Genomic DNA, 26,020 nt, shown 5'->3' with positions numbered 1-26,020 from the left:
CTTCTCCCGTCCCGGCTACCCGACTTGTTCCGATCTCCAACCACGCTCTGTTCTCCCGTCCAGGCTGCCCAACTTGCTTTCGATCCCTGACCGTGCTTTGTTCGCGAGGGCTTCCTGCTCCTCCAGCCCAGCGAGCACCGGATCGCTGTTGTTTTTTCCTCTCGCCCTGACTTCCCGTTCCCCTAACAAAGCATTGTGTAAAACGTTACGCATTTGGGTCCACTGCTTGTTCCGGTTGTGACACATACAGCACAAACAGACACTTAGTATTCACATTACAAGAAATTAGCACACAGCTGAACCTTCAAGTTGTATGATAAGACAATTTCTGGGGAAGAATACACGCAGCAAATAAATACTTCATAAAATGACTGAAATCTGAATAATTAAATGCATTAATATCAAAGCACACATCTGGAAGCAGCACAGCCTGGGGGAAAACAATGAAAGGAAGCTGAAAGACAATTAGGTATGATTTAATAAGTATTCATGGACAAAATATAATTGCATCACATTAATCAGATATTTTTCAGGCCGGCAGGGAAGGCCTTGCAGACCCTGACAGCCCACCACTGATGGCATCATCTTTGAGCTTAAACTAGAAATAAGTTGATGGAGATAAAGTGGTGGGATCTTGACAGTTTGCTTTTATTGTTTGTGCATCCGTATTTCATACACATTGTCGTTAAAATTGAAGTGTAATAAAACAAAAAAAAAGACAAAAAACATTTATCAGCAAAATATTTGCACAAAAACTGAACATATTCATTTATTTTGTCCTCTGGCATGCAGCCGTGCATCGTAACCACCTTTGAAAATGGCCTATTCCGGAACGTTGTTGGGGGGGGCTAGGTGGGGTAATGTCAGCAAAGCACTTCCCCGTGACAAGTCTCTGAGGGACGCTGGAGCGGCCTGCTGAGATAGGCGCTTGCAGAAAAATCTGCCCTGTTTGCGACTTTGCGGCGTGTTTAATTGGAATCGAACTCGTTCCCGGGAAGGAATCCATCGCTTTGGGGAAATTAAGAGCTCCGTTGGTACAAACGGAGAAATGACGACCCTGCGTCCTGTCAAGTGAAAGCAACTAACGGTCGTCCTACCTTCCACCCCCCACCACCTTTTTCTGCATCGTCCCTAATCTTTATCTTTGTCCCTTGTTTGTTTTTTGCCTGCAGGTTCTTATCCAAGGCTTTCGCTGAGTTTCAGGATCAAGAGGAACATCGGATATTTCATCCTACAGACGTATATGCCCTCCATCCTGATCACCATTTTATCCTGGGTCTCCTTCTGGATCAATTACGATGCCTCCGCAGCTCGGGTGGCCCTGGGTGAGTTATGGCCGAGCAGCTATGGACAATATCCATCCATCCATTGTCAGCACCGCATACCCCTCAGTAGGGTCGCGTGGGTACTGGAGCCCAACCTAGCTATCCTCGGGCAGTGGGCAGGGGACACCCTGAACTGGTCAGCAGCCAGTCGCAGAGCACAGAGAGACAGACTATCCGCTCGCTCATTCACACTTAGGGACAATTTGGACCGGTCAATTAACCTGACATGCATGTTTTTGGAATAGCCATGGACAATATCTCAATTCAAATACTATGTTAGATTTTGTGAGGTTGACCCAAGTTGGGGAAGCAGGAAAAACAAAAGCTTGGTATATAAGAACCAAAAGATGTACAAAGTGACAAACAAACAAGGGTTCACAAAACAACAAAATGCCCAAACTAAACCAAATCTGGTATGATCCAAACCAAAAACCAAGATGCAAGGATTAATGTAACAACCAAAACAAGTGAGCAATAAACTACTAACAAGTGTCCAAACAAGAGAAAGAAACACAAAATCAGAGTTGGCAATGACAGTGGAAAAGAGAATGACCTAACTACCCTGTCACATGTATCACTATACTCTTATACACACATACTATGCTGTCACACACCTACAACTATTGTCTTTCGCGTATACTACTCTACTGGGAAACACTCTCCTCCTATCTATCTATCTATCTATCTATCTATCTATCTATCTATCTATCTATCTATCTATCTATCTATCTATCTATCTATCTATCTATCTATCTATCTATCTATCTATCTATCTATCTATCTATCTATCTATCTATCTATCTATCTATCTATCTATCTATCTATCGATCTATCGATCTATCTATCTATCTATCTAGACATCTATCTAGACATCTATCTAGACATCTATCTAGACATCTATCTAGACATCTATCTAGACATCTATCTATCTAGACATCAATCTATCTATCTAGACATCTATCTATCTACCTTGGTCATATCCCTCAAGAGGAATGACCGACAGAAAGACAAACACATACAATAACACAGAAAATGAAAAAGGGAAGAAAATAGCAAAAAAAAACACACAAACATTTTTGGACCATGGCCAACCCAAATGCCCAAACACCCAAAAAAGTTCCTCGGCACCCAAGTTGGTCATGCTTTCGTCCTTCCGGATGAAACGGGACACAAGAAAGCGGTCATGTCACTCGGGTCAGGGTGACATTACACACTCTTCTGTTCAACAGCAGGGCCCGACAGCTTTCACTGGTTTACCCCTGCTGCATCATACAGGTGTCCTGCACATCCCTTAGAATGCGTCCAAACATCCCACTATCCTTTTACAACACCTCTCCACTCATTCCTATCACCAACAAGAGCTCTAGCTTCCACTAGATTTAGACCTCTTTCCTGCAGTGCACTCATAACAACAGTCATTACCGAGAAAAGAAATTGTGTTACAGTAACACACTCCTTTGTAACTCCTTTGTGTTAGTCCCACTACTCCACCCCTGCTTTCTAGACTTGTTATTAAGATTTACCTGTCTGTGTCCATGTGTCCTTCTTTACACAGGTGTGACAACGGTGCTCACCATGACTACAATTAACACCCACCTTAGGGAAACGCTCCCCAAAATCCCCTACGTGAAAGCCATCGACGTCTACCTCATGGGCTGTTTTGTCTTTGTGTTCCTGGCCCTGCTGGAATATGCCTTTGTCAATTACGTGTTCTTCGGCCGAGGCCCGGCCCAGCAAAAGAGGATCAACGAACGGCTGAATAAAGTCAACAACGAGCGCACACGATACGAAGAGAAGCGCCTGAGGGAACAGGTTTGCACCGCTGTCAGGTTTCCTTTTGCAATGACTGCTGCGTGCATGATGAAAACAGGTTGATTGTTTTGCAATTTTCTATTGTTTACTTACTGGAGGAATGTTGCCGAATCACAAACCATCAATCATTGCTTTTTTCTCAAGCACGGAATGTTTTTGGAGCGAGCGTAACCTCTCCCTTTCATTGAGCCCGACAGTACGGAAGAGTGTTGCTGCCACATTACAAAAAATAAACCTTACAAATGTAATAAAATTTACAGTGGCCCTTCTACATATAGTGTCACGACCCAGAATGGAATCTCGGACTCAATTGCGTTCGTTTTAAAGGAATCTTTATTGGATTGAGTTTACAGAGCTAGTTTTGGAAGCCGATTGTTGTCGGTCGCTAGGAGCGTTGGACGGAACGCCAGTTTCGTGACAGGTAGGCGGAATCAATATGTCTTAGCGGGCAGGTCGATGGCCAGGGCAGGGGAGTAGATCGTAAACGTGGGGCAGAAACAGGTTGTAACCGAAGGCAGGAATCAAAACAGGAGAGTAGTCTTTGGTAATTGGTAATCTGGCGAAACACACAGGAACACAGAAGTACGGTCTGACGTCCTTCTCTGGACGCTGACCGCCTAAGAAGAGAACGTCAGCCAATCAGAGAAATTAAAGCGTGCCAAACAATTGCCACAGGTGTCTTCACTTCGGCTATCATGACATATAGGCGAAATATATAGGAGAAATTTAACATAAGAAATGTCTATCAAGCAGAAAGTTACGAGAATTTCCAGACCCGACCGCTGGAGCAGACTTGGGCACTCTGGTTTTCGAGGGCCACATGTCCTGCATGGTTTTGAGGGTTTTCCGCTCAAATCAGGTGATTCCAATTGACCATTATCAGTAAGGAAAACTAATAAGCCGATAGTTTCTATAACCCGAATTGAAGAAATGAAAACTCCAAAATGATGCAGGACATGCAGCCCTCGAGGAGCAGAGTGCCCTGGTCTGGTCTAGAGGACTGAGTGCTCGAGGCTACATCAGCTCTTCCCAGCTACAGCTAGCACGTGCCTTTCACGGCATACAAACCTGATCCCATGCTCTTGTTTTGTTCATTCTATAATACTCTCTCGTGCTCCCTCACTCCTCCAACACCACTCTCTATTAGCAACCGCCAACTTAGTCCATGGTAAGTAGTCCTAACAAACTCACATTTTACTTCGCTTGCTTATTTCATTACTGTATTCTTATGCTCAATTACAATCAAAAGTTATTTTCATTGATGAGGAGAGATGTTTTTTAAAGCTGTTTATGGTTAATTTGAACTATTTGTGAAGGCCAGGACAGATTACAATTATCTCTTGTTTTTTGAGGGGGTCCAAAGAGGTCCTGTGATTGTCAAAGCCAGCAAAGTAGAAACACATTTTATATTTTTTAGGTAACAGTAACACTATATATATAACAAAATAACAACTATAGATCTGAAAATAAAACACAGAACACAGATTTTTATCAATGAAATAAGAGGGCATCCGTTAGCATCGAGGGTCCTCGGTGCGAGCCAGGTCTCCATGATGACGGAAAAATCACATAGGTAGCGATTTCCGACAAGTTACAGCTCTAGTTTCATTGGTAATGAATCTAGAGTTGGTACGGCATGGAAAAGGTGGTTTGTAAGAGTTTTAAGGTAACCTAGCCGCAGAAGGCCGGACATACAGCCCGCTTTTGCTTCATCTCCCCAAGCCGCCTCACTCTCTTTCTGGAGCACCTATGATCAGTTTTTCTCTGAGCTCTTCTGACTCTCCTCACAGTCTGATTTAATAAAGGAATTTTGCTTCAATGTAATGAGCTGCTAAAATACCGCAGTACATTGAGGGATTGCTGTATTTGGTTTTTAGTTATCTTATTAGGGACATAGAGAATTCCTAATTACGAGATTGATCTGGAGCCAAATGAATCTTGTATATAGAGGGGCCTCTGTATCTGTATTTTTAATAATAATGAAAATTAATGTATAAATGCATAGAACTGACGTTTTCATTTTCATATTTTTACAGGATATTTATATTCGCTTTTACATGACCTGTTTGACATTCCCGTATGCTAATTTTCACATCTTTAGCTATTCAGTTTCACATTTATTCATGTTAATAATTACGTTAATGCATGAAACTCAAGTTTGACCTTTTGCACATGATAATTTTTCATTTTACAATGTAATTTTCATGTTTTTTACATGATATTCTTCACATTCAGGTTTTTCATGATTATTAGAACATCAAAGCATGAAACTTCACATTTTTAGATGGTCAGTTTTACATTTTACATGAGCATTTTCACTTTCTATTGTCACACTCACTTTTTAAAATGCTAATTCAAATGGCAAACTATAAATATATTAAAACGTCAAAATCTGACATGGCCATTGTGTGTTTCTCTTTTTTCGTTCTGTAATTATTCAAAAGTTGGCAGAAATACTCTCTCGAACAACAGTGGTTTGAACATTTTCATTTCCTTTTTAGGTGCTTGTCACTGTGGACTTCATTCATTCTCAGGCAGCTACCTCAGATTTACAAAATTGAGTTTTGTGAGCCTCGATTATTATCATTTTTTTGCTCAACTTTGCAAATTAACTATCTAATACACGATAGTAAATTTGGTTAAACACAAATAAAATGGCAATATTAGGTGAACAAGATTCACAATGTGCTAAATATATTGATGTAAATACTCACTGTGGAGCATAGCTTCAAGTAATTAAATTCCTGGTTCGTTTAGCAGGTACAGTACACAGTAAAATCACCAGTGTTAGTTTAACACTCTTATGATAAGGTCTATATGTTCACTGAGGACGTTTTAAATGTTACTGTTATAGTGTTAATTTGACACTGTTTATTTTGATTTATCAGTAATAGCTGTTTAGGTTAAGGCTTCAGTAATAATGTGTGTTTTTTCAAAGTATCAGTAAAAGTGTTAATTTAACACTTAACTTTTAACCTCTCTAACACTATCGCAGTACACATATAGTCCTTATTCATGGATTGTTATATTAACAATGGTTTCACTGGTAATTTAACACTACAGAGTGTTAAACTAAAACTGGTCACACTGGTGTTAATTTAAAACTTTGTATGCGGGTGCCACCAGGCTGTACTTGCCAAAGACACACCACAGGAATTGCTGCCCACCCACCCCTATAAGGACCAAATGTTGACTGAGGTAGTGTTAAAAGTTTACTGTTTAAGTGTTTACACTGTTTATTTTAGGGAATCTGCAATAATGTTAATTTAACACTTAAACAGTAACACTGTTTATTTAAGGTATCAGTAATTGTTTTAACGACACCTCGGTGAACATATTCCTTGTCTACAGAGTGTTAAATCAACACCAGTGTTACCAGTTTTAATGTAACTTTCAGTATTTAAGGGTCATATGTTCACTGAGGTAACACCAGTGTTACCAGGGTTGATTTAACACCCGGTAGAGAAGGACCATATTTGCACTGAGGTAATGGTAAATGTTTACTGTTTAAGTATTAATTTAACACTGTTTAATTCAAGGTGATTGTGTAATATTTAATTTACAGAGTAACACTGTTTTGTTTATTTTAAGGTGTCAGTAATAATTCTAGTTAACACTTAAAGAGTAACTTGTTTTATTTCAGATCAACAGTTAAAGTGTTCATTTAACACTTAAGGAGATAACTTTTAAAAATACCTCCGTAGACATATGATCCACGTCTAAAGAGTGTTAAATTAACACCAGTGTTACTAGTTTAATGTAACTTTCTGTATTTAAGGGTCATATGTTCACTGAGGTAACACCAGTGTTACCAGGATTGATTTAACACCCGGTAGAGAAGGACCATATTTTCACTTAGGTAATGGTAAATGTTTGCTGTTTAAGTGTTCATTTAACACTGTTTAAATCAAGGTGATCGTGTAATATTTAATTTATAGAGTAACACTGTTTTGTTTATTTTAAGGTTTCAGTAATAATTCTAGTTTAACACTTAAAGAGTAACCTTTTTTTATTTTAGGTCAGCAGTTAAAGTGTTCATTTAACACTTAAGGAGATAACTTTTAAAAATACCTCCGTAGACATATAATCCACGTGTTAAATGAACACAAGTAGGACCAATGTTACCAGTGTTCATTTAACACAAGTATGACCAATGTTACCAGTGTTCATTTAACACTATATGAACAAAAAAATATAATTTCACGTGGGTAGTTTTAAAGGTCTACTGGTAAAGTGTAAAGTTGACACTTTTAATTATAAGGTATCGGTAATAGTGATAATTTAGCACTTGAAGATGCAATACCTCAGTGAACAATTTTAAATTAACACTGGTTAATTTACTGTGTAGACGCGTTTTTTTAAAATTGTTTATTTTCTATTTTATTTTTCATTATTGGACAGTCACTATTGAATGCAATCCCAGCCAGTAATAGCAATATTAATTTAACCTTTTTTTTTGCCTTTCGCCCAAATCTGTTGCTAGCTAGCTAGCTTTCCGTGCCTTGCGCTAAATCCCAAATTTGACACATTTGATGCAAAATGCCTTATTTGGAAGTTTTTCGGTAGAACTGTCAGAATGAATGACGCCCGCATTTCTCCAGCGTAAGATCCGAATGCTGAGCTTTGCTGTCTGTGTGATAAAAATAATCGTTTTTAATGTTCTCTTCATTTTTCTTTCACATTGCAAGGACTCAATTTCCGTGCCGTTTCAAAGCAACACCTTCAGGTCATTTACACAGCGAAGAAATCTGTATCTCGAGGAGCAAAGAAAAGTTGGGGTACAGTTATTTAGAAATCATATACGCTGTAGGCCATCCTCCACTTTGATTCGCGTGCTAAACTGGTTCCTAAATAGTTCTTATTTTTACATAATAAGAAGACTAAAACCTTTCCAACACGTTACTCAAAAACTACTATGAGCAACAAAGTGCTTTTTCTACCATGGCCTTAGCTTAGTTTGACACCCCTGATTTAAGCCAATTGATTTGCTCATATTTGACGAATGAACCGACAAAAGGAGATCAAGTTGGGAATCGGTCTACTTTTACCCAAGTTGGGTCATTTTTTGACCCTAGTATTTTTAGAACTCGCCTTACTTTAGAATATTTTAACTGTTTAGGAACCAGAGTTTGCACTTCCCTCATCTACGCCTTGATGCACTGTCGGGAACTTATGGCTTGCGAGCCAGGTATTGTAAATCTGGCTCAGGAAAAATTTACAGTTTTACCGCATCCCAGCCTGGAGTGCAATACCGTATTTCTACCACCAGCAGCACTAGCAACATCGTATCAGAACACACATGCAAGTGTGACATCTGCCTTCAACTTTAACTTTATCGTCAAATATGCAATATGCACAACATACAGCATACATGAAGTAACTTGCTCCTTCCCACATGCAAACATGCAATAAATAAGACACTATACAAATAACAAAAAAGCAGCAGGGTAAAGAACGGAAAATTATGCATACAAAAATATAGAAATATGAATTTAGACTAAAAATGTGCAAAGTATGAAATCTGGAATCTAAAATAGCAGTTTGCATTGATTTGGCAGAAGACAGAGTGCTGGAAGGGCGTAGGGCAGTAAGATAGTTCAGAGTCCTGACAGCCTGATGGAAAAAGTTATCCTTGAGCCTGCTGGTTCTGGCTCTCGTTGTTCCGATGGCAGCAGGTTGAAGAGCGTGTGAGATGGGTGGGTGGGTCACTTGCAATCCTGGTGGCTCTGCGGGTGAGGCGGTAGTTGTAAATGCCCAAGAGGGGCGCCGTGGGCCTTCTACTATTTCCTATTATTTCAAGCATATAATTGTAGAAGTATAGAATAAAAAATGAAAAATGACAAGTAATGTTTAAGAGGACTTTTAGGACGATTTGTTGTATATATCAAGGATATTGAAGATTCACATCTATAAACAAGGGAGGACGAATAATGACCACTTGATTCCAAGGTTAGAAATCTGACCACGTTATATTGCTGATTGTAAATACTTCCTTCTCATTTGTAGTATTTGGGTACATTTTTACAAAAGAACTCTGCTCGCACATTGTTTGGGAATTATTATTTGCAAGAAAAATGACAGTCAAATTAGCCTCAACCTTCTTAAGTAACTGCAGTAGGAATAACATGTTAAGGGGAATTTTGCTTGGTATGGAATGCATGGTCTGGGAATAATATTATTTAATATACTGTATTTATTCAAGTATAACTCGCATTGTTTTTTTACCTAACAAAATAACTTAAAATTTAGGTGCAGGTTGTACACGAGTTTTTAGCATATTATTGTACATTATTGGTGGAAGCAAGAATTGAACCTGGGTTGTGGCATCGAGAGCGCTAAATTGTAACCACTGGACTACCAGTGATACACATGATTGGGTTATATTTCATTATCACACTATCTTCAATCACTGCACCAGATTCTAAATTTGTGAATTCCACATCTTTCAAGAACAATTAATTTGTCACAGTGCTTTGAATAGAATAGAAGAATAGAGAAGAATAGAAGTTTATGTCATTGCAACATGTGAAACGCATGTTACATTGTGCTGGTAGACCCAAGTGAAGGGAAACAGGAACTGAAATAAGGATGGTACTTAATAAAAATAAAAATAAAACGGGAATAATGTAACAAACAAACAATGGGTTACAAAACAGATAACATGTCCAAATGAAAAAGAACCTGATAATATCCAAACCAGAATAGGAAATGAAATGACCTGACGCTGTGTGCTGTTCGAGCAGTCAATAGAAAGTCTTGGGATAATCAGGGACAGGTGTGTGTAGATTGAGCTCAGGTGTGTCCAGTTCCACACCAAGTTGGCGCCCCCTGGGGGAAGGTGGCGTACCAGATCTGGACAGATCCGTGACTAAAAATAGTGTAAAATGAGATCAAATGTACAGCCTTTTCATGTAAGTGGTAGTCCAGTGATTAGACTTTGGTGCGCTCACTGCCGAGGCCCAGGTTCAATACCCAATGCATCCAACCACAAAATTTAAGCTGAGAAAACGTGGAACAAAACTGATCACTGCGTGTTATACACAAGTGCATGTTATACATGAATAAACTAAGTATTTAAAATATTTTATGAAAACATTAAAGTGACACATTCAATTATATTGAAAAAATAGCTTTTGCCTGGAGATCTAGTTTGGCAGCTTAGTTCAATTTTTGTCTAAAAAATATGGTGTTGCTCTCACTGAAAAAAAAACCCTATATATTTGGTTTCATGGCTTCTTGAGTCACATAGGTTCCCGACACTTGCCTTAATGCAATTACTAATTGTTTTTTGTTTTGCTCTGTTTTTTGGCACACAAGATCAAACCAGTCCATACCACCTCTACCATTCATGCTTAGTTTAAAAACAAATATAGATGGAGTTGAGTTGAATAAACGTACAATTTAGAACCCTTTCCGTGTTAGTAAACAAAGGTGACGTAGCCGAGCTGCATTGTTGAGTCAGAACGGTGACATTCATGTCTCTTTACACTTGCGGGTTAACAGAAAAAGAATCGTGGATTGTGACATCTCAATAAGCATAACTTATGTGTTAGCAGCAAGATACCGACTTTATTTAAGTAATCCAAGTCAACCAGAACATTAAAACACATTGTTAGATAGTGCGAGGTTTCTGTCCATAAGTACCGAGTAAAATACTTCCCTACCAAAGCTATTTTAATCGACAAAAATAGTGGCCCCGAGAACAAGTTCATATTTAGAGTAGCTTCGTTCACACTAGACGTAAGATCGGGCCTAAAAAAAATCCAGCCAGACCCAGCCCACAGGTATTAAAACCTGAACCAGCCCGGACCCGAACGTTAATGTTCCCAGTATATTTGGGTGTAATAGGAGGGTTTCACCTCGGAGCGCACGGACGAGTGCCTTGAGCAGATATTTTACAAAGAAAAAGAAACAAAGAACAATGATGGGTGGATCATTTAACAGAATAATTGCAAGAGAGAAGCCCGTCCCGAACTCAGATATAATGATTTCCATTTAAGGCCTGATCTGACCTGCAATTCTGGGCTAAAGATCTTACCTCTATTTCACAGATAAGTTAAACTTCAGAAGAATTTACTTTAATTGGCTTTTACGCACCTTAAATACATCATTAGTGCAATAACAATAATAATAATAATAAACAAGTCATGATTATTACCATTATAAGTATGTCACATTATTATTAAATATAAAGGGTGTTTCAAAAACTTTCATATCCTCTGTGATGTAAATACCACAGAAAGTACATGATTCAGGCAAATGCAATTAAAAAGTATTCATTTTGAAGTACCTAACATATTTTCTTCCAAATCTGAATGAGAAATTCAAAAGCACATGGATTAAGTGAACAATTTTACAAATGAAGCATACCTCGGGTAACAGTTTCCACCAGATGTCTTTTTATGTACAAATGATCTGCTCGTGAGTTAGTACAGGGAAATACATATATTTATCATCATAAATAATCATAAATAATCAAAGGGTATCATTTTTTTTTTTATATATTAAATATACATTGACAAAAAAACAGTAAGATTGTTGCTATCTTTATAATAGTATAAAATATCTACTAGCTAGCACCCGTAGTAGCAAACTTACAGTACATAGTAGGTATTGGTAGCAAACACCTATAATACCCGACACTTAATTTACACTTACTAAAGCATTCGGCATTCAAGTATTTATAAACCAGATAGGCACAATAATTTCCCAGATATCAAATGGACATCACAACACATTCCTAAAGATATCCAGTCTGTTCTCAAAATGCAGACCTGGGCACTCTGGTCCTCGAGGGTCTCATGTCCTGCATGATTTTGGGGGTTTCTCTGCTCCAATACAGGGGATTCCAATTTATCAGGGTCGTTAACAAGCCCCTGCTAGCTTGCTAACAGGCTGATAATTCGTATCACCTGAGTTGAAGAGGAAAAACAACCAGAATCCTGCAGGACACAAGGCCCTCGAGGACCAAAATGCCCTGGACTGCTTTAATGGGTTACAGCTAAAGGCTCCTATGGTGCTGTTTGAAAGGTCTGTTTCCTCTGAGAATTGCAAAAAAATTTAGATTCGTCGTGCAACGGTTCACACCACAGCTGGGCATGCTAGTTTTGTAAATTGCGACTCTCAAAACGCAACTCAACATGCAAATCTTACCTCGCTCTATTCAAACTCGTACGGAAACTCCGGCTGTTTTGGGTCAACAATCCTGGGGTGTTCCAGTGATGACGTAGGCTGGAAAGGGGGTCTAGGGTGCCATCACTGATGTCTCGCCCCATCCTTTTAGGTGGACGCATACGGCAACATCCTGCTCACAACCCTGGAGATGAACAACGAGGTGATGCCTACGGACGTGGGGAGCAGCGTCAGTGACTCTCGCAACTCGGTCATGTCTTTCGACAGTTCCGGGGTCCAGTTCAGGAAAGCCCCTTCGGCCCCCCGGGACGGCTTTGGGCACCGCTCCCTGGACCGGGGCACTGCCGCCCGCAGCCGAGCCAACTGTCGGCTACGGCGGCGTTCGTCCAAGCTCAAGTTGAAAATCCCCAACCTGTCCGACGTCAGCACCATTGACAAGTGGTCCCGGGTCATATTCCCCATCACTTTTGGATTCTTCAACCTAATCTACTGGTTGTACTATGTGAATTGACGTGCACCCTGCTAGGAATCATGGGCCATATTTTGAGAGCACATTCAATTGGCTTTGATACTGATCCAAAATATGTACCGTATTTTTCGCATGGTAAGGCGTACTGGAATATAAGGCGCACCCCCAAAAAATAGTCATCTGTCATAAATCTTTCAAACATGAGTAGAATAAGGTGCGTAAAATAATGCAATGCATTTCCATGTACCGCCGCACAAAGTCACTTACCATTGTATGCTATGGGAATCGAACCTGAGTAGTGGCGGCAAAAGGGCCAAGACCTTGCCACTAGACCACCAGTTGTACGAATGTCATATAAAATGGTATGAAAGCTGATCCCATTATTAATACTATTTTAAAGTACCACAGTACTTATTTCCATTGTGCATTCTGATCGGATAAACACTTAGTTCACTCTTTAAGTACCTTAAACTAAACAATTGTAATTTTAACACTAAACACTGAAGAGTAAACTTTTAACATTCTGTCGAGAAGGACGATATGTTCACTGAAATAGAGTTAAAAGTTCAGTTTTTAAGTATTGATTTAACAGATTTTTTTAAGGTACTCAGTGATAGTGCTGTTTTAACACTGAAAGAGTAAACTTTACAAACTCTGTAAATAAGGACCATATGTTTGCTCAGTTAGCGTTTAAATAATGTGAATCAAACAGTGTACCCTTTAACACTCTATGCTCATTGATGTAGCGTTGAAATTCAACTCTTTAAGTGATTTGCATAGTGCATTCTAAAAGCATACCTGTCAACCTCCACGGCTCCATGCCCGTACAAACTCTTGTATTTTCCCGTACAAAATACAAAATAATCTTACACCATTTTTTTCAAACGTGTTTATTTATGTAGTTTAACATCTTATATTGTACATGTGTTTCGTTATATCATATATATTGTTAATTAACATTTTGTTGTGAGATACTGAGTTGCTCGACATGAATGAGGTTTATATTAAAAATAAGTTCAAAAATGAAGTAGCTTGGACATTCACCGTAGAAGAAAAAAAATACATACAAATATAATGAAGTAAAATAATAAATTTTTTAATTCAAATTATGAATTTATTTTCTGCATTAAATTATTAATATCCTGATTAAAGGGATAACCACAAACCTGTCTGTTTTCATTTTCTCCTTATATATGTCCTTTTTTTCTTAACTTCTTTATACAACATAATCATTCGTAATATAATGCATCCAAGCAAGTGAGTGCTCTCTTTAATGAGTTGAGCCGAAAAAGCCGGTTCTCTAAAAATACACGGACTTCCTTTCACTACATCAAACCGCTCGCTTCGTTTGCAACGGAAAAAAACGATGCCGAGATAGAGGCTACCGCGGCAAACTCGTTTGACTTGATTGATTTGCCGTTTCGTGATAGTCAGTGTATATCGGATGGTACCAATAATTGTCAAATTTGCGTTTTTCCGTACAGATTTTCTCGTACGTCGTTCACGTCTTAAAATGCATAATAAACGTACTTTGTACGGCAAAAACGTACAGCTTGACAAGTATGTAAAAGGCTAAACAGATGACTTCCTCAGCTCTGCATCAATAACTTCTCTGCGTACATAAAATAGCTTATCTAGTATTTTGTTGAAATACTTTCTGTTTTTTTCCGTTCTTTAACATTTGTTGCTGAAGAAGTGAAGAGACTATTCAACCAGAATGCACTAGACAAATCAGTGTTTCTGCGACTGAGTAAAAATAGTGTGATCATGAGATATCATGATGTCATTTATAGCATCAGTGATCTGATGGTAAAGTCTCCCCAGTCTCACCATCGCTACCCTGGTTCGATTTCCATTGCATACTATGCAATTAAGAACAACGATGATTATCGATTCGATCAATCGTTGCACAATAGTTATAGGTATCACCGTAAAACTTTGCATGGCAAAGCATACCTTTGATTGCAGTATGCAGTTTGAATCTCATCCGCCGTATTCTGCCATTTAAAAGGCCAAATTGGGGTTTTAGGCGCGTTTTATATTGTGAAAAATACGGTATACATATACAGGTTGGACATATGTATATGCATATTTCTATACAGTATATTATATTTATATATATACATATATATGTACACACGCACAGACACACGCACACATACAGACACACACTCACTCGCTCACAAAACACAAATCACTTTTCTTGCTGTACAAAGTATTAATAGGACTACTTGAATGTTCCAACAACAACAAAAGAAGAAGAATTTCAAGGCTTTGAGTTGTTTTTTCCCCACTTCCTGGAAGAAAAAACAATGAAAGTGGAAATCCCTCCCCAGCAGGGCCAAACTTCAAGACTGCATGATATTTTTGCTACGAAAAAAAGGGAAGGGGAAAAGGAGAAGCGTAGAAGCGCCGGCCCCATTCCCTTTCATCGACTTTTTATCGATTCTCGTCGTAATCGGAAATTCCCGACTGCGGGTCCTTGAACGCCCCTTCGACCCCGCCCGAAGCACCGCGTAGCCCTGGGAAACAGAAATGCACGGATCTCTGCTGTTCCGCCGTGTACAGCGACTTTGTTTGGAATTTGTGTTCTTAATTCTTCATTTTTTGGGGGGACATTTTAAACAGAACTTGAAAGCGTTCGATTGATCTGACGTGGATCGTTGAATTGGGGAAGGACGGGCGTTTTTCTTTTTCTTTGAGTGCTGATTATTGTGAATATGATTACGTCTTGAAAAAAAGAAAACTGTGATTTCAAAATACGGGAAATGTTCCGAGTAGGGCATTATGGCATAAATGGTCAAACTTTACATTGTTCGTTTTGATGGTTTAAAACAGGGGTGTCAGACTTATTTGAGCCCGGGGGCCACGTGGTGGGGGGAAAAAACATACTCACGGGGCCAAACTGGTATATTAAAGAAGAAAAAGAGAGAGAAGAAAGAAAGAGAAAAATAAAAAGAGAAAAAAGGACAGAGAGTGTGAGAGACATATATATAGAGAGAGAAAGATGGAGGAAGGGATAGAGAGAGAGAAAAAAATGAGATAAAGGGAAACATAAGGTCAGAGATGAAAATAGATATACAGAAATAAAGGGAGAGATAAAGAAAGAAAGAAAGAAAGACATAAGGAAAAAGAGAAAGGGCGAAAGAGAAATATAACATCAAATGAAAGAGGAAAAAAGAGATTGAAAGACAAAGAAAGAGAGAGGAGGATATAAAAAAGATTAATAGCGAGAGAATGAAATAAGAAAGATAGAGACAAAAGGAGAAAGACAAAATAAAAAAAGACTCAAATAAAGACTGAAAGAAAAAGAAAAATGGTCAAAGAGAGAAATAACAGGAAAATGAGTGGGAGAGAAGAAGAAGGAAAGAAAGAGAAAAAAGAGAAAGAACAAGAGAAAGAAAGAGAGAAGAGACACAGAGAGAATGAAAGACAGTTCAAGAGAGAGAGAGAGGGGACACAGAATAAGATAATGAGAGAGAGAAAGTGAGAGAGAAAAAAATGAGAGAAAGAGAAGAAAAAAGATAATTAAGAATACAGCCACAGTTGGTTTGCGAGTGGTGCCTGGCTTTGGCGACATCCAGTGGACGTATTAAAAACTGCAGCTCATTGCGTTCTCTTTCGGCTCTGGATACAAATTTTGGCGAGCCCCGTCCGGCCCGCGAGCCGCATGCTTGACACCCCTGGTTTATAGGGAGAGGGGGTTGTATGTTGTGTGTATTTTCTCATGACGTATTCTCATGGAATTCTATTTGTAACGTTTATTACTTCTTGTTGCTTGAGTGCCATGCGCTTTTTGATGCAGCGTTCTCGGACTTTTGTAAAAAAAAATGAAAAAAAAAGGGGAGCCGAAAAAGGGAGCGATATTTTCTTTCTTTTTTTAGTAGGTGTGGCTTATTTTTTGTTTGTTTTGTGATCTTTTGGAACTGATCCACAGTAAAAGAAAAATGTGACAATTGTGCGTTTGGGGCTGGACTGGCACAAAAAAAAACAACGAAATTAGGACGTGGCCACCACTGATATTGATTTGCTCAATTAAATGTCTGCATAGTATTGAATATTGACCTATTTATTCATAAATGACACTAAATAAAATAATAAAAACGGTTGCTCTGAATCATGGGTGTCAAACCCGTTTTATCTTGGGGGCCACACATTAGAAAAAAACGTTTTCTCTTGGGGGCCGGACAAATAGATTAACGAGAGAGAGAGAGAAAGTTGGATAGAGGGAGAGGGAAATAGAAAGAAAGTAAGAAAGAAAGAAAGCAAGAAAGCAAGAACGCAAGAAAGCAAGAAAGAAAGAAAGAAAGAAAGAAAGAAAGAAAGAAAGAAATAAAGAAAGAAAGAAAGAAAGAAAGAAAGAAAGAAAGAAAGAAAGAAAGAAAAAGAAAAACAGAGAGACAGAGAGGAGGAAAAAAAAGAATGGAGAGAGAAAAAAAGGAGAGAGAAAGAAAAAGAGGGAGATGTAAAATAAAGAGACAATGAGAGAAAGAAGAAAGAAAACACAGAGAGGAGGAAAGAAGAATAGAGATAGAAATAAGAAGAGGGAAAGAAAGAGAGAGAACAAATGAAGAGATAATGAAAGAAATAAAGAAAGAGAGAGGAAGAGAAAAAAAGACAGGGAATACAAAAAGAGGAAAAGAAAGAAAGGTAGATAGAAAGAGAGAAAATTATGCGAGAGAAAAGGGAAAGAAACAAAGCGAAAAGGTGAGAGACAGAGAGACAGAGAGAGAGAAACAGAAAATAAAGATCCAAAAAACAGAAGAAAACAAGACATAAAGAGAAAGAGTCAAAGCGAAACCAAGAGAAAGAGAGAAAAAAAGTAAGAGTGTAAAAGAGAGAGAGAGAATAAGAAAAGTAGAAAAGTGACCTGCTGCTCATTTTACTCTTGCGCTTCTCTCAACATTATCTCGCGGGCCGGAATTAAACCTTTGGCGAGCCTTGTCCAGCCCGCGGGCTGCATTTCTACACCCATGCTCTAAATTTCCAGCAGTTCGGCTGTGGATTAAAATGATCATTTCTTAGCAGTGCTCCGTATGGTCCAGCCCTTAACCATCTTTTTTAAATGTAATTTTATCATTGAATTGTACGTTGAACATTTCTTGTTGCCATTACTGTATAGGTACTGGAAAGAAAGGATGGGTAAAATACTTTGAACAAAAACATACAAATGCACTAAAATCGTACAAACCTTCGAAGTTTAGCAAAAAACGTCAAATGGGATTGATTAAAAGAGTCGGCATCGTTTCGCTTTGCTTTTTAACACCCTAAAAAGAACTGTCATTCTGCCTGGTTCGTACCCCCGCCCAAAACCTCGTAGCCGACAGAACTTTATGTGTTGCATATCTTGAGGTCAAGGCATCGTTTTCAATTGCATATCAAAGAATCGCATATCATATAGATTTATGACTGCTATATGTTGTTTCATCCAGAAGATTTGAGAGGTCAAAAATCATTGTCGTAGAACATGGGGGTGTCGATATCCCCTTTAGAACACATATCCGTGTATACATATACCTTGTAGCTGAATAGATGATTTTATTTTTCTATTTTTTGTTAAAAAACACTTCAAATGAAGTAAGTATTGTTTTTGTTATTTCTGGTATCCACGGCCATCGTAGAACCGTTGGTCATAGACAATAAAATAACCAGTGTTAATTTAAAACTCTGTAAAAAATGGACAATATGTTTACTGGGGTAATGCTAAAGGTTTACCGTACACTTTAAGTGTTTTTAAACACTATTGCTGAGTACTTTTAAAATAACCGGTGTTAATTTAACACCTGAAGAGGAAACTTTATCACTCTGAGTTTATTCTTTAAGTGAGTTAACGTAACACTTTTAAATCAAAGGTCTTAATAGTCCTAACAGTTTACTTTTTAAGTGTTTATTTAACCCTAGCACATTAGCCAGACACACGGAAGGTCCCCGGTTTGAGACCGGGTGGATACATGTGTTTGCCTGGAGTGGGATGGGCGCCACCAGGCTGGACTTGCCCAAGACACTTAATGGTTAAGGGATCCAACCAACCAAGAAACCAACCGTTACAGAGTACCTTAAAATAAATAGTGTTAATTTAACACTTGAACAGGAAACTTTTATCACTCTGAGTTTACTCTTTAAGCAAGTTAACTTAACACTCTGAAATCAAGGGTCTTAATAGTCCGAACAGTTTACCTTTTAAGTGTTAATTTAACCCTATGGTTAGCACATTCGCATACCTGTCAACCTCCACGGCTCCATGCCCGTACAAACTGTCGTATTTTCCCTTACAAAATACAAAATAATCTCACACCATATTTTTTTTTTTCGTAATGATGCATGATGGGAAATCCCCAGGCGGCAGACGCATGCGCACAGTAGCATCAAACCGCTCGCTTCGTTTGCAAGGAAAAAAACCATACCGAGATAGAGGCTACCACGGCGAACTCGTTTGACTTGATTGATTTGCCGTTTCGTGATAGGCGGTGTATACCGGACGGTACCCATAATTGACAAATTTGCGTTTTTTCGTACAGATTTTCTTGTACGTCGTACACGTCTTAAAATGCATAATAAACGTACAGGTTGACAGGTATACATTCGCCTGACACTCGAAAGGCCACCGGTTCGAAACCAGGTGGAAACATATGTTGGCTTGGGGAGGGATGGGCGCCAACAAGCTGTCCTTGCCCAGGACACCCCACAGGAAATGATGCCCCTATGACCCTAGTGGTTAAGGGATCCAACCAACCATTACTGAGTACCTTAGTGTGTTTATTTAACACTTAAAGAGTTAACTTTTATCACTAAAAAAAGGACCATATGTCCACTGAGGTATTGTTAAAAGTTTACTATTTAAGTATTAATGTATTACTGTTTGATTTTAGGTAATCATTTTTAGTAATAATGTTAATTTAACACTGTGTAGTTATGGACTGTATGTTCACCAGGGTAGCAGTAAAATTTAACTAATACAGTGTTAAATTAACACTATTACCGATTCGCTAAAAACAGTTTTAAATCAACACTGTTTTAAGGTTATCAGTAAGAGTGTTAATTGAACACTTAAATAGTTACCTTTTAACACTCTAGATATGTTGAGCTAGGTATCGTTAAAATGTTACTCTTTAAGTGTTAATTAAAAATTGTTGGTTTTCACGTAGCGAGTAACAGTGTGAATTTAACAGTGCATAGATAAGGACCATATGTTGACTTAGCCAGGGTTAAAATGTTCCTCTTTAAGTGTTGAATTAACACAATTTGTTTTAAAGGTTCAGTGTTTAATATTTAGTGCCTCCTAGTGGTACAAAAAACCTCTGTTCAGTAAAAAACGATGATTTGAACAATAGGCACACATAAATGAACTATTGTATAAATGTTAATTTGTATAAAGATTCATATTGCGAGAAATGTTGATTTATTTTACATAGCTAAATCCATACCTAGTAGTCGCCGCCATGTTTGTCTGGTATCTTGCTGCTATCTGACCTCATTTTGCACTGGTTTTGGTTTGCTCTGGACGTTTAGTGCCATCTAGTGGTCAAATATCACACCATGTACCTTTAAGGTACTCAAGTACCGTGTCAATTTAACACTTTAAGAGTAAACATTTAGAAATCTGTAGATAAGGCCTAAGTAGCATTAAAAGTTTCCTCTTTAGGTGTTAAATTAACACTGTTTATTTTGAAGTACTTAGTAATACTGTTCAATAACCACTTAAGGAGTAAATTTTAAACTCGACTTCATTGACCTTATGGTCCTCTACAGAGTGTTAAATTAACACTGGAATTGTTTTCTGTCTATGGAAAAAATGCTAAGGATGGTAAAAGAACATATATCGTTTTTTGATATAATTTATGAACAAAAGCAACGTGAATTATTTTTGTTGAGAATCATTTTGAAGAAATGTGTTTGATTCGCGTCATCGACGACTAACTCACTCACGATTCACTTTCCTTTGCACGAACAAAAGTTGCCTTGGCATGCATTGCATTCTGGGATTTTCTTCGTCACCAATTTGTACGAGTTTACACAGGTCGGCGCTTATGTTCAATCAACACATGCTTGAAGTGTGAAAGAGGGGTGAGGGGGGGTTTCGATCAGAGTTCTATTTGATTTTGTTTTCTTGCCTCTAGTGTATATGTGTAATTACATGTGAATTGTACTGTAAATAAGATGTCTTTCACTTAATACTTCTTTGCATGAACAAAAAACTGAAAAAAAACGACAACACGGCAGTTCGGAAATACCACCTAGCCTCACCGCTAACGGCATGGTCGGCTTCTCTCGCGTCGGCGCACTTCAGCAAACCGAATCGCAAGGGAGGATAAATCAAACGTCGACAAAATAATGGAGGATTCAACAAGTCCTACCACAGTGATGGAGTTTGCGGGTGCAAGTTGCGTTTTTTCTGCATAGTCAGCGAATTTCCCGCGGAGTTAATCCAAGCCAATCGCTTATCACCTTTTGTAATTTTCACGGTTATTGTTCGGCAAAAATAAGGGCGTTATGGTCAAGTCGGAGATTTCCTCAGAAGAAAAGAAAAATACATGCTGTGCCCTTAAGCAAGGCACAAAGCCAAGTCCTTGTGCAGCTTATCTCTCACTAACAGTGTTGGGCGCTTTACTGATAAAAAGTAAATAGTTACAGTAACTAGTAATTCCGTTACCCCCAAGATTAAAGACACCAAAGCGTGTTACTCCAGTAGCAATTATCTAGTTAGTAATTACCTTATATCCGAAATTAGTTATCCAGTCTATTATGGAACCAACCCCCTAAAACTGCTTTTAAATAGTCACATAATAAACGAAGCCCTGCGATTGGCTGGCAACCAGTTCAGGGTGTTCCCTGCCCACTGCCCGATGATTGCTGGGATGGGCTCCAGCACCCCCGCGACCCTACTGAGGATAAGCGGTGTAGCTAATGAGATGAGATAATAAACGAAATACAAAACAACTTGTACACCAACCAGTGAAGGCAGTGAACCCTTCCTAATTCTTGGCTTGCGCAATCCTGTGAGCTTGCAAACAAACACTCGGATGAGACACTCCATATCCATTTTGTCTCTGGGCTACAAACCCTTCCAAGAACTCCTTCATTTCTGGGTACTGTGCAAGTTTTATTTTCTCCAGGCATGATGTATTGTTAAAATAATTTTACAGGGAAAAAAATGGCCAATATTCAGTACACTTTTTCTGTAAATTCTGTGCTTACGTTTTCCCCACTAATTTCCTATTGGTTTGGTGTACCTGTAAAAGCCACGTGCCCTTCCCTTAAAGCTGCCTACTGTTTACTACTGTGTATACACAACCAAATATGCGAGAATAAGCTGACCCCATTATTCGAAGTATTTTATTCTGCTGCTGTAAATTCGTCTTGGATGCGAGGTTATACAGTAGGGAGAATATCCTAATGAGTAGAAATTCAGCATCCTCGTACTCATTACTTGACATGTAGTCTGTAGGTAAATATAAACATGTCGAGCATTTAGAGGACGTTTTTAACAGAATCGAAGTTTATATTTGTCCAACCATCAACACATTGAATAAAAACGACCGGACTTATTTCTTTAGGAATTTAAAAATTGTGTGGTACGAAAGTTAAATTTGATCTTTTGAGAAATTGATTTCAGATCTCAGGGTTCACACACCTTTTTAATGGCCAAATGAAAGCACTTTTTAAGGTCTTTCGACGCCAATTTTCCAATTCCTCCATACCGTAAAAGAAGAAATTCATGTGTTTTACAGATCAACAAATATATTTGTACATTTATTAAAACACAGATTTTTAGATCTTGAGTAACTCACAGATATATTTGTGGATCTGGAGAATACCTGAGTAAATATTTTTGAGACAAATCTCTCCCCACATAGTTGTTGCATAAAAATGACAGTAATGTAGCTTTTATTTTCAGTTGCAGGAAGTTCATCCTATAACAAATCAATGCTGGGAAACACTATCTAATTTTTTTACATGATTCATAATAAATCTTTGTAATCATTGCACCTTTTATAGTGCCCTGTCTAGGTGTGGCATGTATCCGTCCTCTTGGGCGCACCCGTAGGTGGCGATGACGCTTCATGTGACAAATTCATAAAAACGAATGTCAGCTGTCATTAATCACGAGGGAAGAAGAAATGCAATGACAAAGCGAAGCCATCAGAGAGCAGTGATATCTTCATTTTTTGAGCAGTCTTGTTGAAGGACATGGCAACAAATTTAAGCATTTACAAGCACTTCACTCAAAATTCAAGCACTTTTCCATCCTTGAATACATAATATCCAAATTCTAACATTTTAATCACACGTACAAACCCTGAGACGTGAAAAAAAACTCCCAAAGCAACTGAGAAAACTAAAATAAGTTGGTAAATTTCACCAAACCTGGTGTTAAGACCACTCACTGTTGGAAGAACTTCAGTTGTTGAATTCATTATTTTGTTTGCAATGTAATTTAGTTTTTGCATGTCCTGACCTCCATAACGTTTTATTTCCTTAAATTTGTTCACTTGACGTCGTAAGATTCTTCACCGTAGCCGGGTCGGGAAAGATCCGGCATTTATATGCTCAAATTGCACTTTGTTTACAGCCAGCCGACAATTAATAGGATCTGTTATTGATTTGAATGGTGGTGCTTGCCGAAAGCTTGCATTTTCTAGCCCTTTACGCTAACTTTAGGCATCACAATTGATTTCCTACAATAATCAAAACTCGTGAATTGGAAACATGTATTTATTTATAAGATATCAGTATTATATGATATATATGAAGGTGACAAAATAACAACTATAGATCGACAAATAAAAACACAGAACACAGAATGTAGAAAGTGTCCGGGTATCGGCCTGCTAGCATTAGGATCCTCGGAGTGAGCCAGGTCTCCATGATTATTAAAATACAACTGTCCCGAATGTGGCAGTTTACCCTCATTTGTTTTATGGTTAATGGATCTGGCGTTGGTGAGATACAGGGTCAAAGGGTGGCTTGTGAGAGTGGTTACTTAGCCACAGCAATAGGCCGGACCTGGAATCCCGCTTTTGCTTTATCTCCCGACACCGCCTCAATCTCTTCCCGGACCCAATAACAATGAAATGAAATGAAATCCACGCAGCGCGGGTTTGAATTTCTTCAGAGTCGGATTTCATTGTTGAAATTATTTTCAAAGTAACAAGCCGTGTCGCCGTGTTTCACACTTTGTTTTGGGTGGACACATTGACCTGTGCGCCTGCCCGGCTGTTTGACTGACAGCATACACCAGCCTATTATAATCCTCCACACAGACACTCACACCCACCCAACATTCACACAGCCCTCTGCCACCTGAAACCATGATAGCATCCGCGAAAAGTAAACTGTGAAACAGCGAGGGATAATGTAGACCTTAAAACCTATTTTTGGCTATCGAAATAGGGAAATATGGACTGTGATGATTAAAGCCTAAGTTGTAGACCACATCAGGTAGCAAAACTTAAAACACACACAATCAAGCAAAACCACATCCCTCCTCCCCAACCCTGCTTTCATGAATTATCGGTTGTGTTTGTGACATTTTGTCATGGATTGTTATCCTTGTTGTTTAACCACGAGAGGGTAAATGTAATTCATCAGATATTACTGGCACTGGAAAATCCGCATTTTTTTTCGTTGTTTCTGTTCACACTGGAGCCCTTATTTGGGTCGTTCGATGAAGTGTTTGATTTCATTTGGAGTATTGGTACCCATGGGAATCAACAATTGTGTGGTTATGATATTGTATTTATTTATTTTGTCGGTGCAAATTAATGTTTATGGTGTGTCGATCCGCTTTTTTGAGGTGTTTAAACAAAGTGTATTTTGTTTTTCTTACAAATACAAAGGTGTTGGAGTATGTGGTGAAAAAAAAGGGTTATCATTCAAATAACAGACTTTTTACAAATAAAGGCTTATACAGTAAAGCAAGTTCTGTTTTTTCATCTGTAACACTTATCCTCAGTCGGGTCCCGGGGGTGCTGGAGCCCATCCCAGCCATCTTCATGCAGTGGGCAGGGGACACCCTGAACTGGTTGCCTGCCAGTTTCATGGCACACAGACACAGCGATTAAGACAGACAACTTAATCGCTCAGTAACACCTAGGGACAATTTGAAAAAAAACAATTAACCTGATATGCATGTTTTTGGAATTTGGGAGGAAACTGGAGTGCCTGGAGGAAACCCACACAAGCAGGGTGAGAACATGCAAACTCCGCACAGGAAGGCTGGTATCTCGGCCGCCGTGCCACCCCATTTTGAAAACTAAAAAAACAAACAGAGGCTGCCCTACTTACGTTCCGTACGATCGTTCGTAAGTTGAATTTGTTCGTAAGTTGCTTTGGTGCCATATTTTGTATGTTTAAGGTGTTAAATAAGGAACCTGTATTGTTGTGTCCTAAAAAATGCAAATTTAATAAAATAATATGCTCTATAAAGATAAATAAAGTAAAATGTAACCTACTTGTGCAAGATGGGCTTCAAAAGTTAGGCTACTTCCTTCCTTTTGTAGTAGAAAAAGGGCAGAAAAAGTGATTTTCCCAACCGCATCAAGCTTTCTTATTCCACTTTCATTTCAAAAGAAACAGCTCGCCTCTTCTTTACACTTCACACCAACCATACTGAATGGATGCACGAGATATTAAACAATAAAAATTTCAAAGTTCTTTTTGCGCTGGAGATACAGTATGTTTACACATGGACTAAGAAGTAGAAGCCGGATTTCGTCTTCGGGGTGGATGCTGGGTGACCTATCACAGCGCTATGCGGCGGGAAGAAGCAGATGCATCTGATTCAGAATAATACATGGAGTGCAGGTGGACTTCTAATGGGCGGACTAACAGGTCTTTCAAGGTCAGAATTCTAGATGATACACAGGTGCTCAAATACTTATTTGCAGCTGCATCACACAAATAAATCAATAAAAAAGGCATGCATTGTGATTTCTGAAATTTTCTTTTTAGTTTATCACTCTCACTATGGACATGCACCTATGATCAAAACTGCAGACCCCTCCGTGATTTCTAAGTGGGAGAAATGGCCAAAACGCAGGTTGTTCAAATACTTATTTTCTTCACTGTATATATATTTTGTTTAGCCTGGCAACCAGGACAGGAAACAGGAATGAGAACCCAATCGCGTAACGTTACTCACAATTTATTGGGGAGAAGAGGAATGCACGCTCACTCGATCCGGGGATCGATGGTCGCGGAAGTAGATTGAAATCAGAACGAGGGAATTGTCAAAATCAAACAGATCGGGCCGAAAATAAAACTGGATCAAAACACAGGCAAA

General features: G+C 38.6%; 1 protein-coding gene across 2 annotated transcripts in view; it reads left to right on the top strand.

Annotated features, from left to right (window-relative positions):
- gabrb4 (gamma-aminobutyric acid type A receptor subunit beta4) overlaps positions 1 to 17,474 on the top strand; it is a 93,856-nt gene extending 76,382 nt beyond the window's left edge. Inside the window, exons 7-10 of one of the 2 annotated variants that reach the window (XM_088320711.1) lie at positions 1,173 to 1,325; positions 2,881 to 3,137; positions 7,826 to 7,915; positions 12,421 to 17,474. In XM_088320711.1, the coding sequence (XP_088176837.1) occupies positions 1,173 to 1,325; positions 2,881 to 3,137; positions 7,826 to 7,915; positions 12,421 to 12,780 (860 nt within the window). In that variant the 3' untranslated portion in view covers positions 12,781 to 17,474. The remainder of the gene's footprint in view (positions 1 to 1,172; positions 1,326 to 2,880; positions 3,138 to 7,825; positions 7,916 to 12,420) is intronic. The other variant, XM_088320713.1, reaches the window with a different exon arrangement.
- The last annotated feature ends 8,546 nt before the right edge of the window (positions 17,475 to 26,020 follow it).

This window comes from Urocampus carinirostris, chromosome 17, assembly GCF_059441175.1.
Source record: "Urocampus carinirostris isolate Australia breed hairy pipefish chromosome 17, RoL_Ucar_1.0, whole genome shotgun sequence".
Taxonomy (NCBI): domain Eukaryota; kingdom Metazoa; phylum Chordata; class Actinopteri; order Syngnathiformes; family Syngnathidae; genus Urocampus; species Urocampus carinirostris.
Note: the sequence above shows the minus strand (reverse complement) of the source record. Positions and strands in the feature narration are given on the sequence as shown.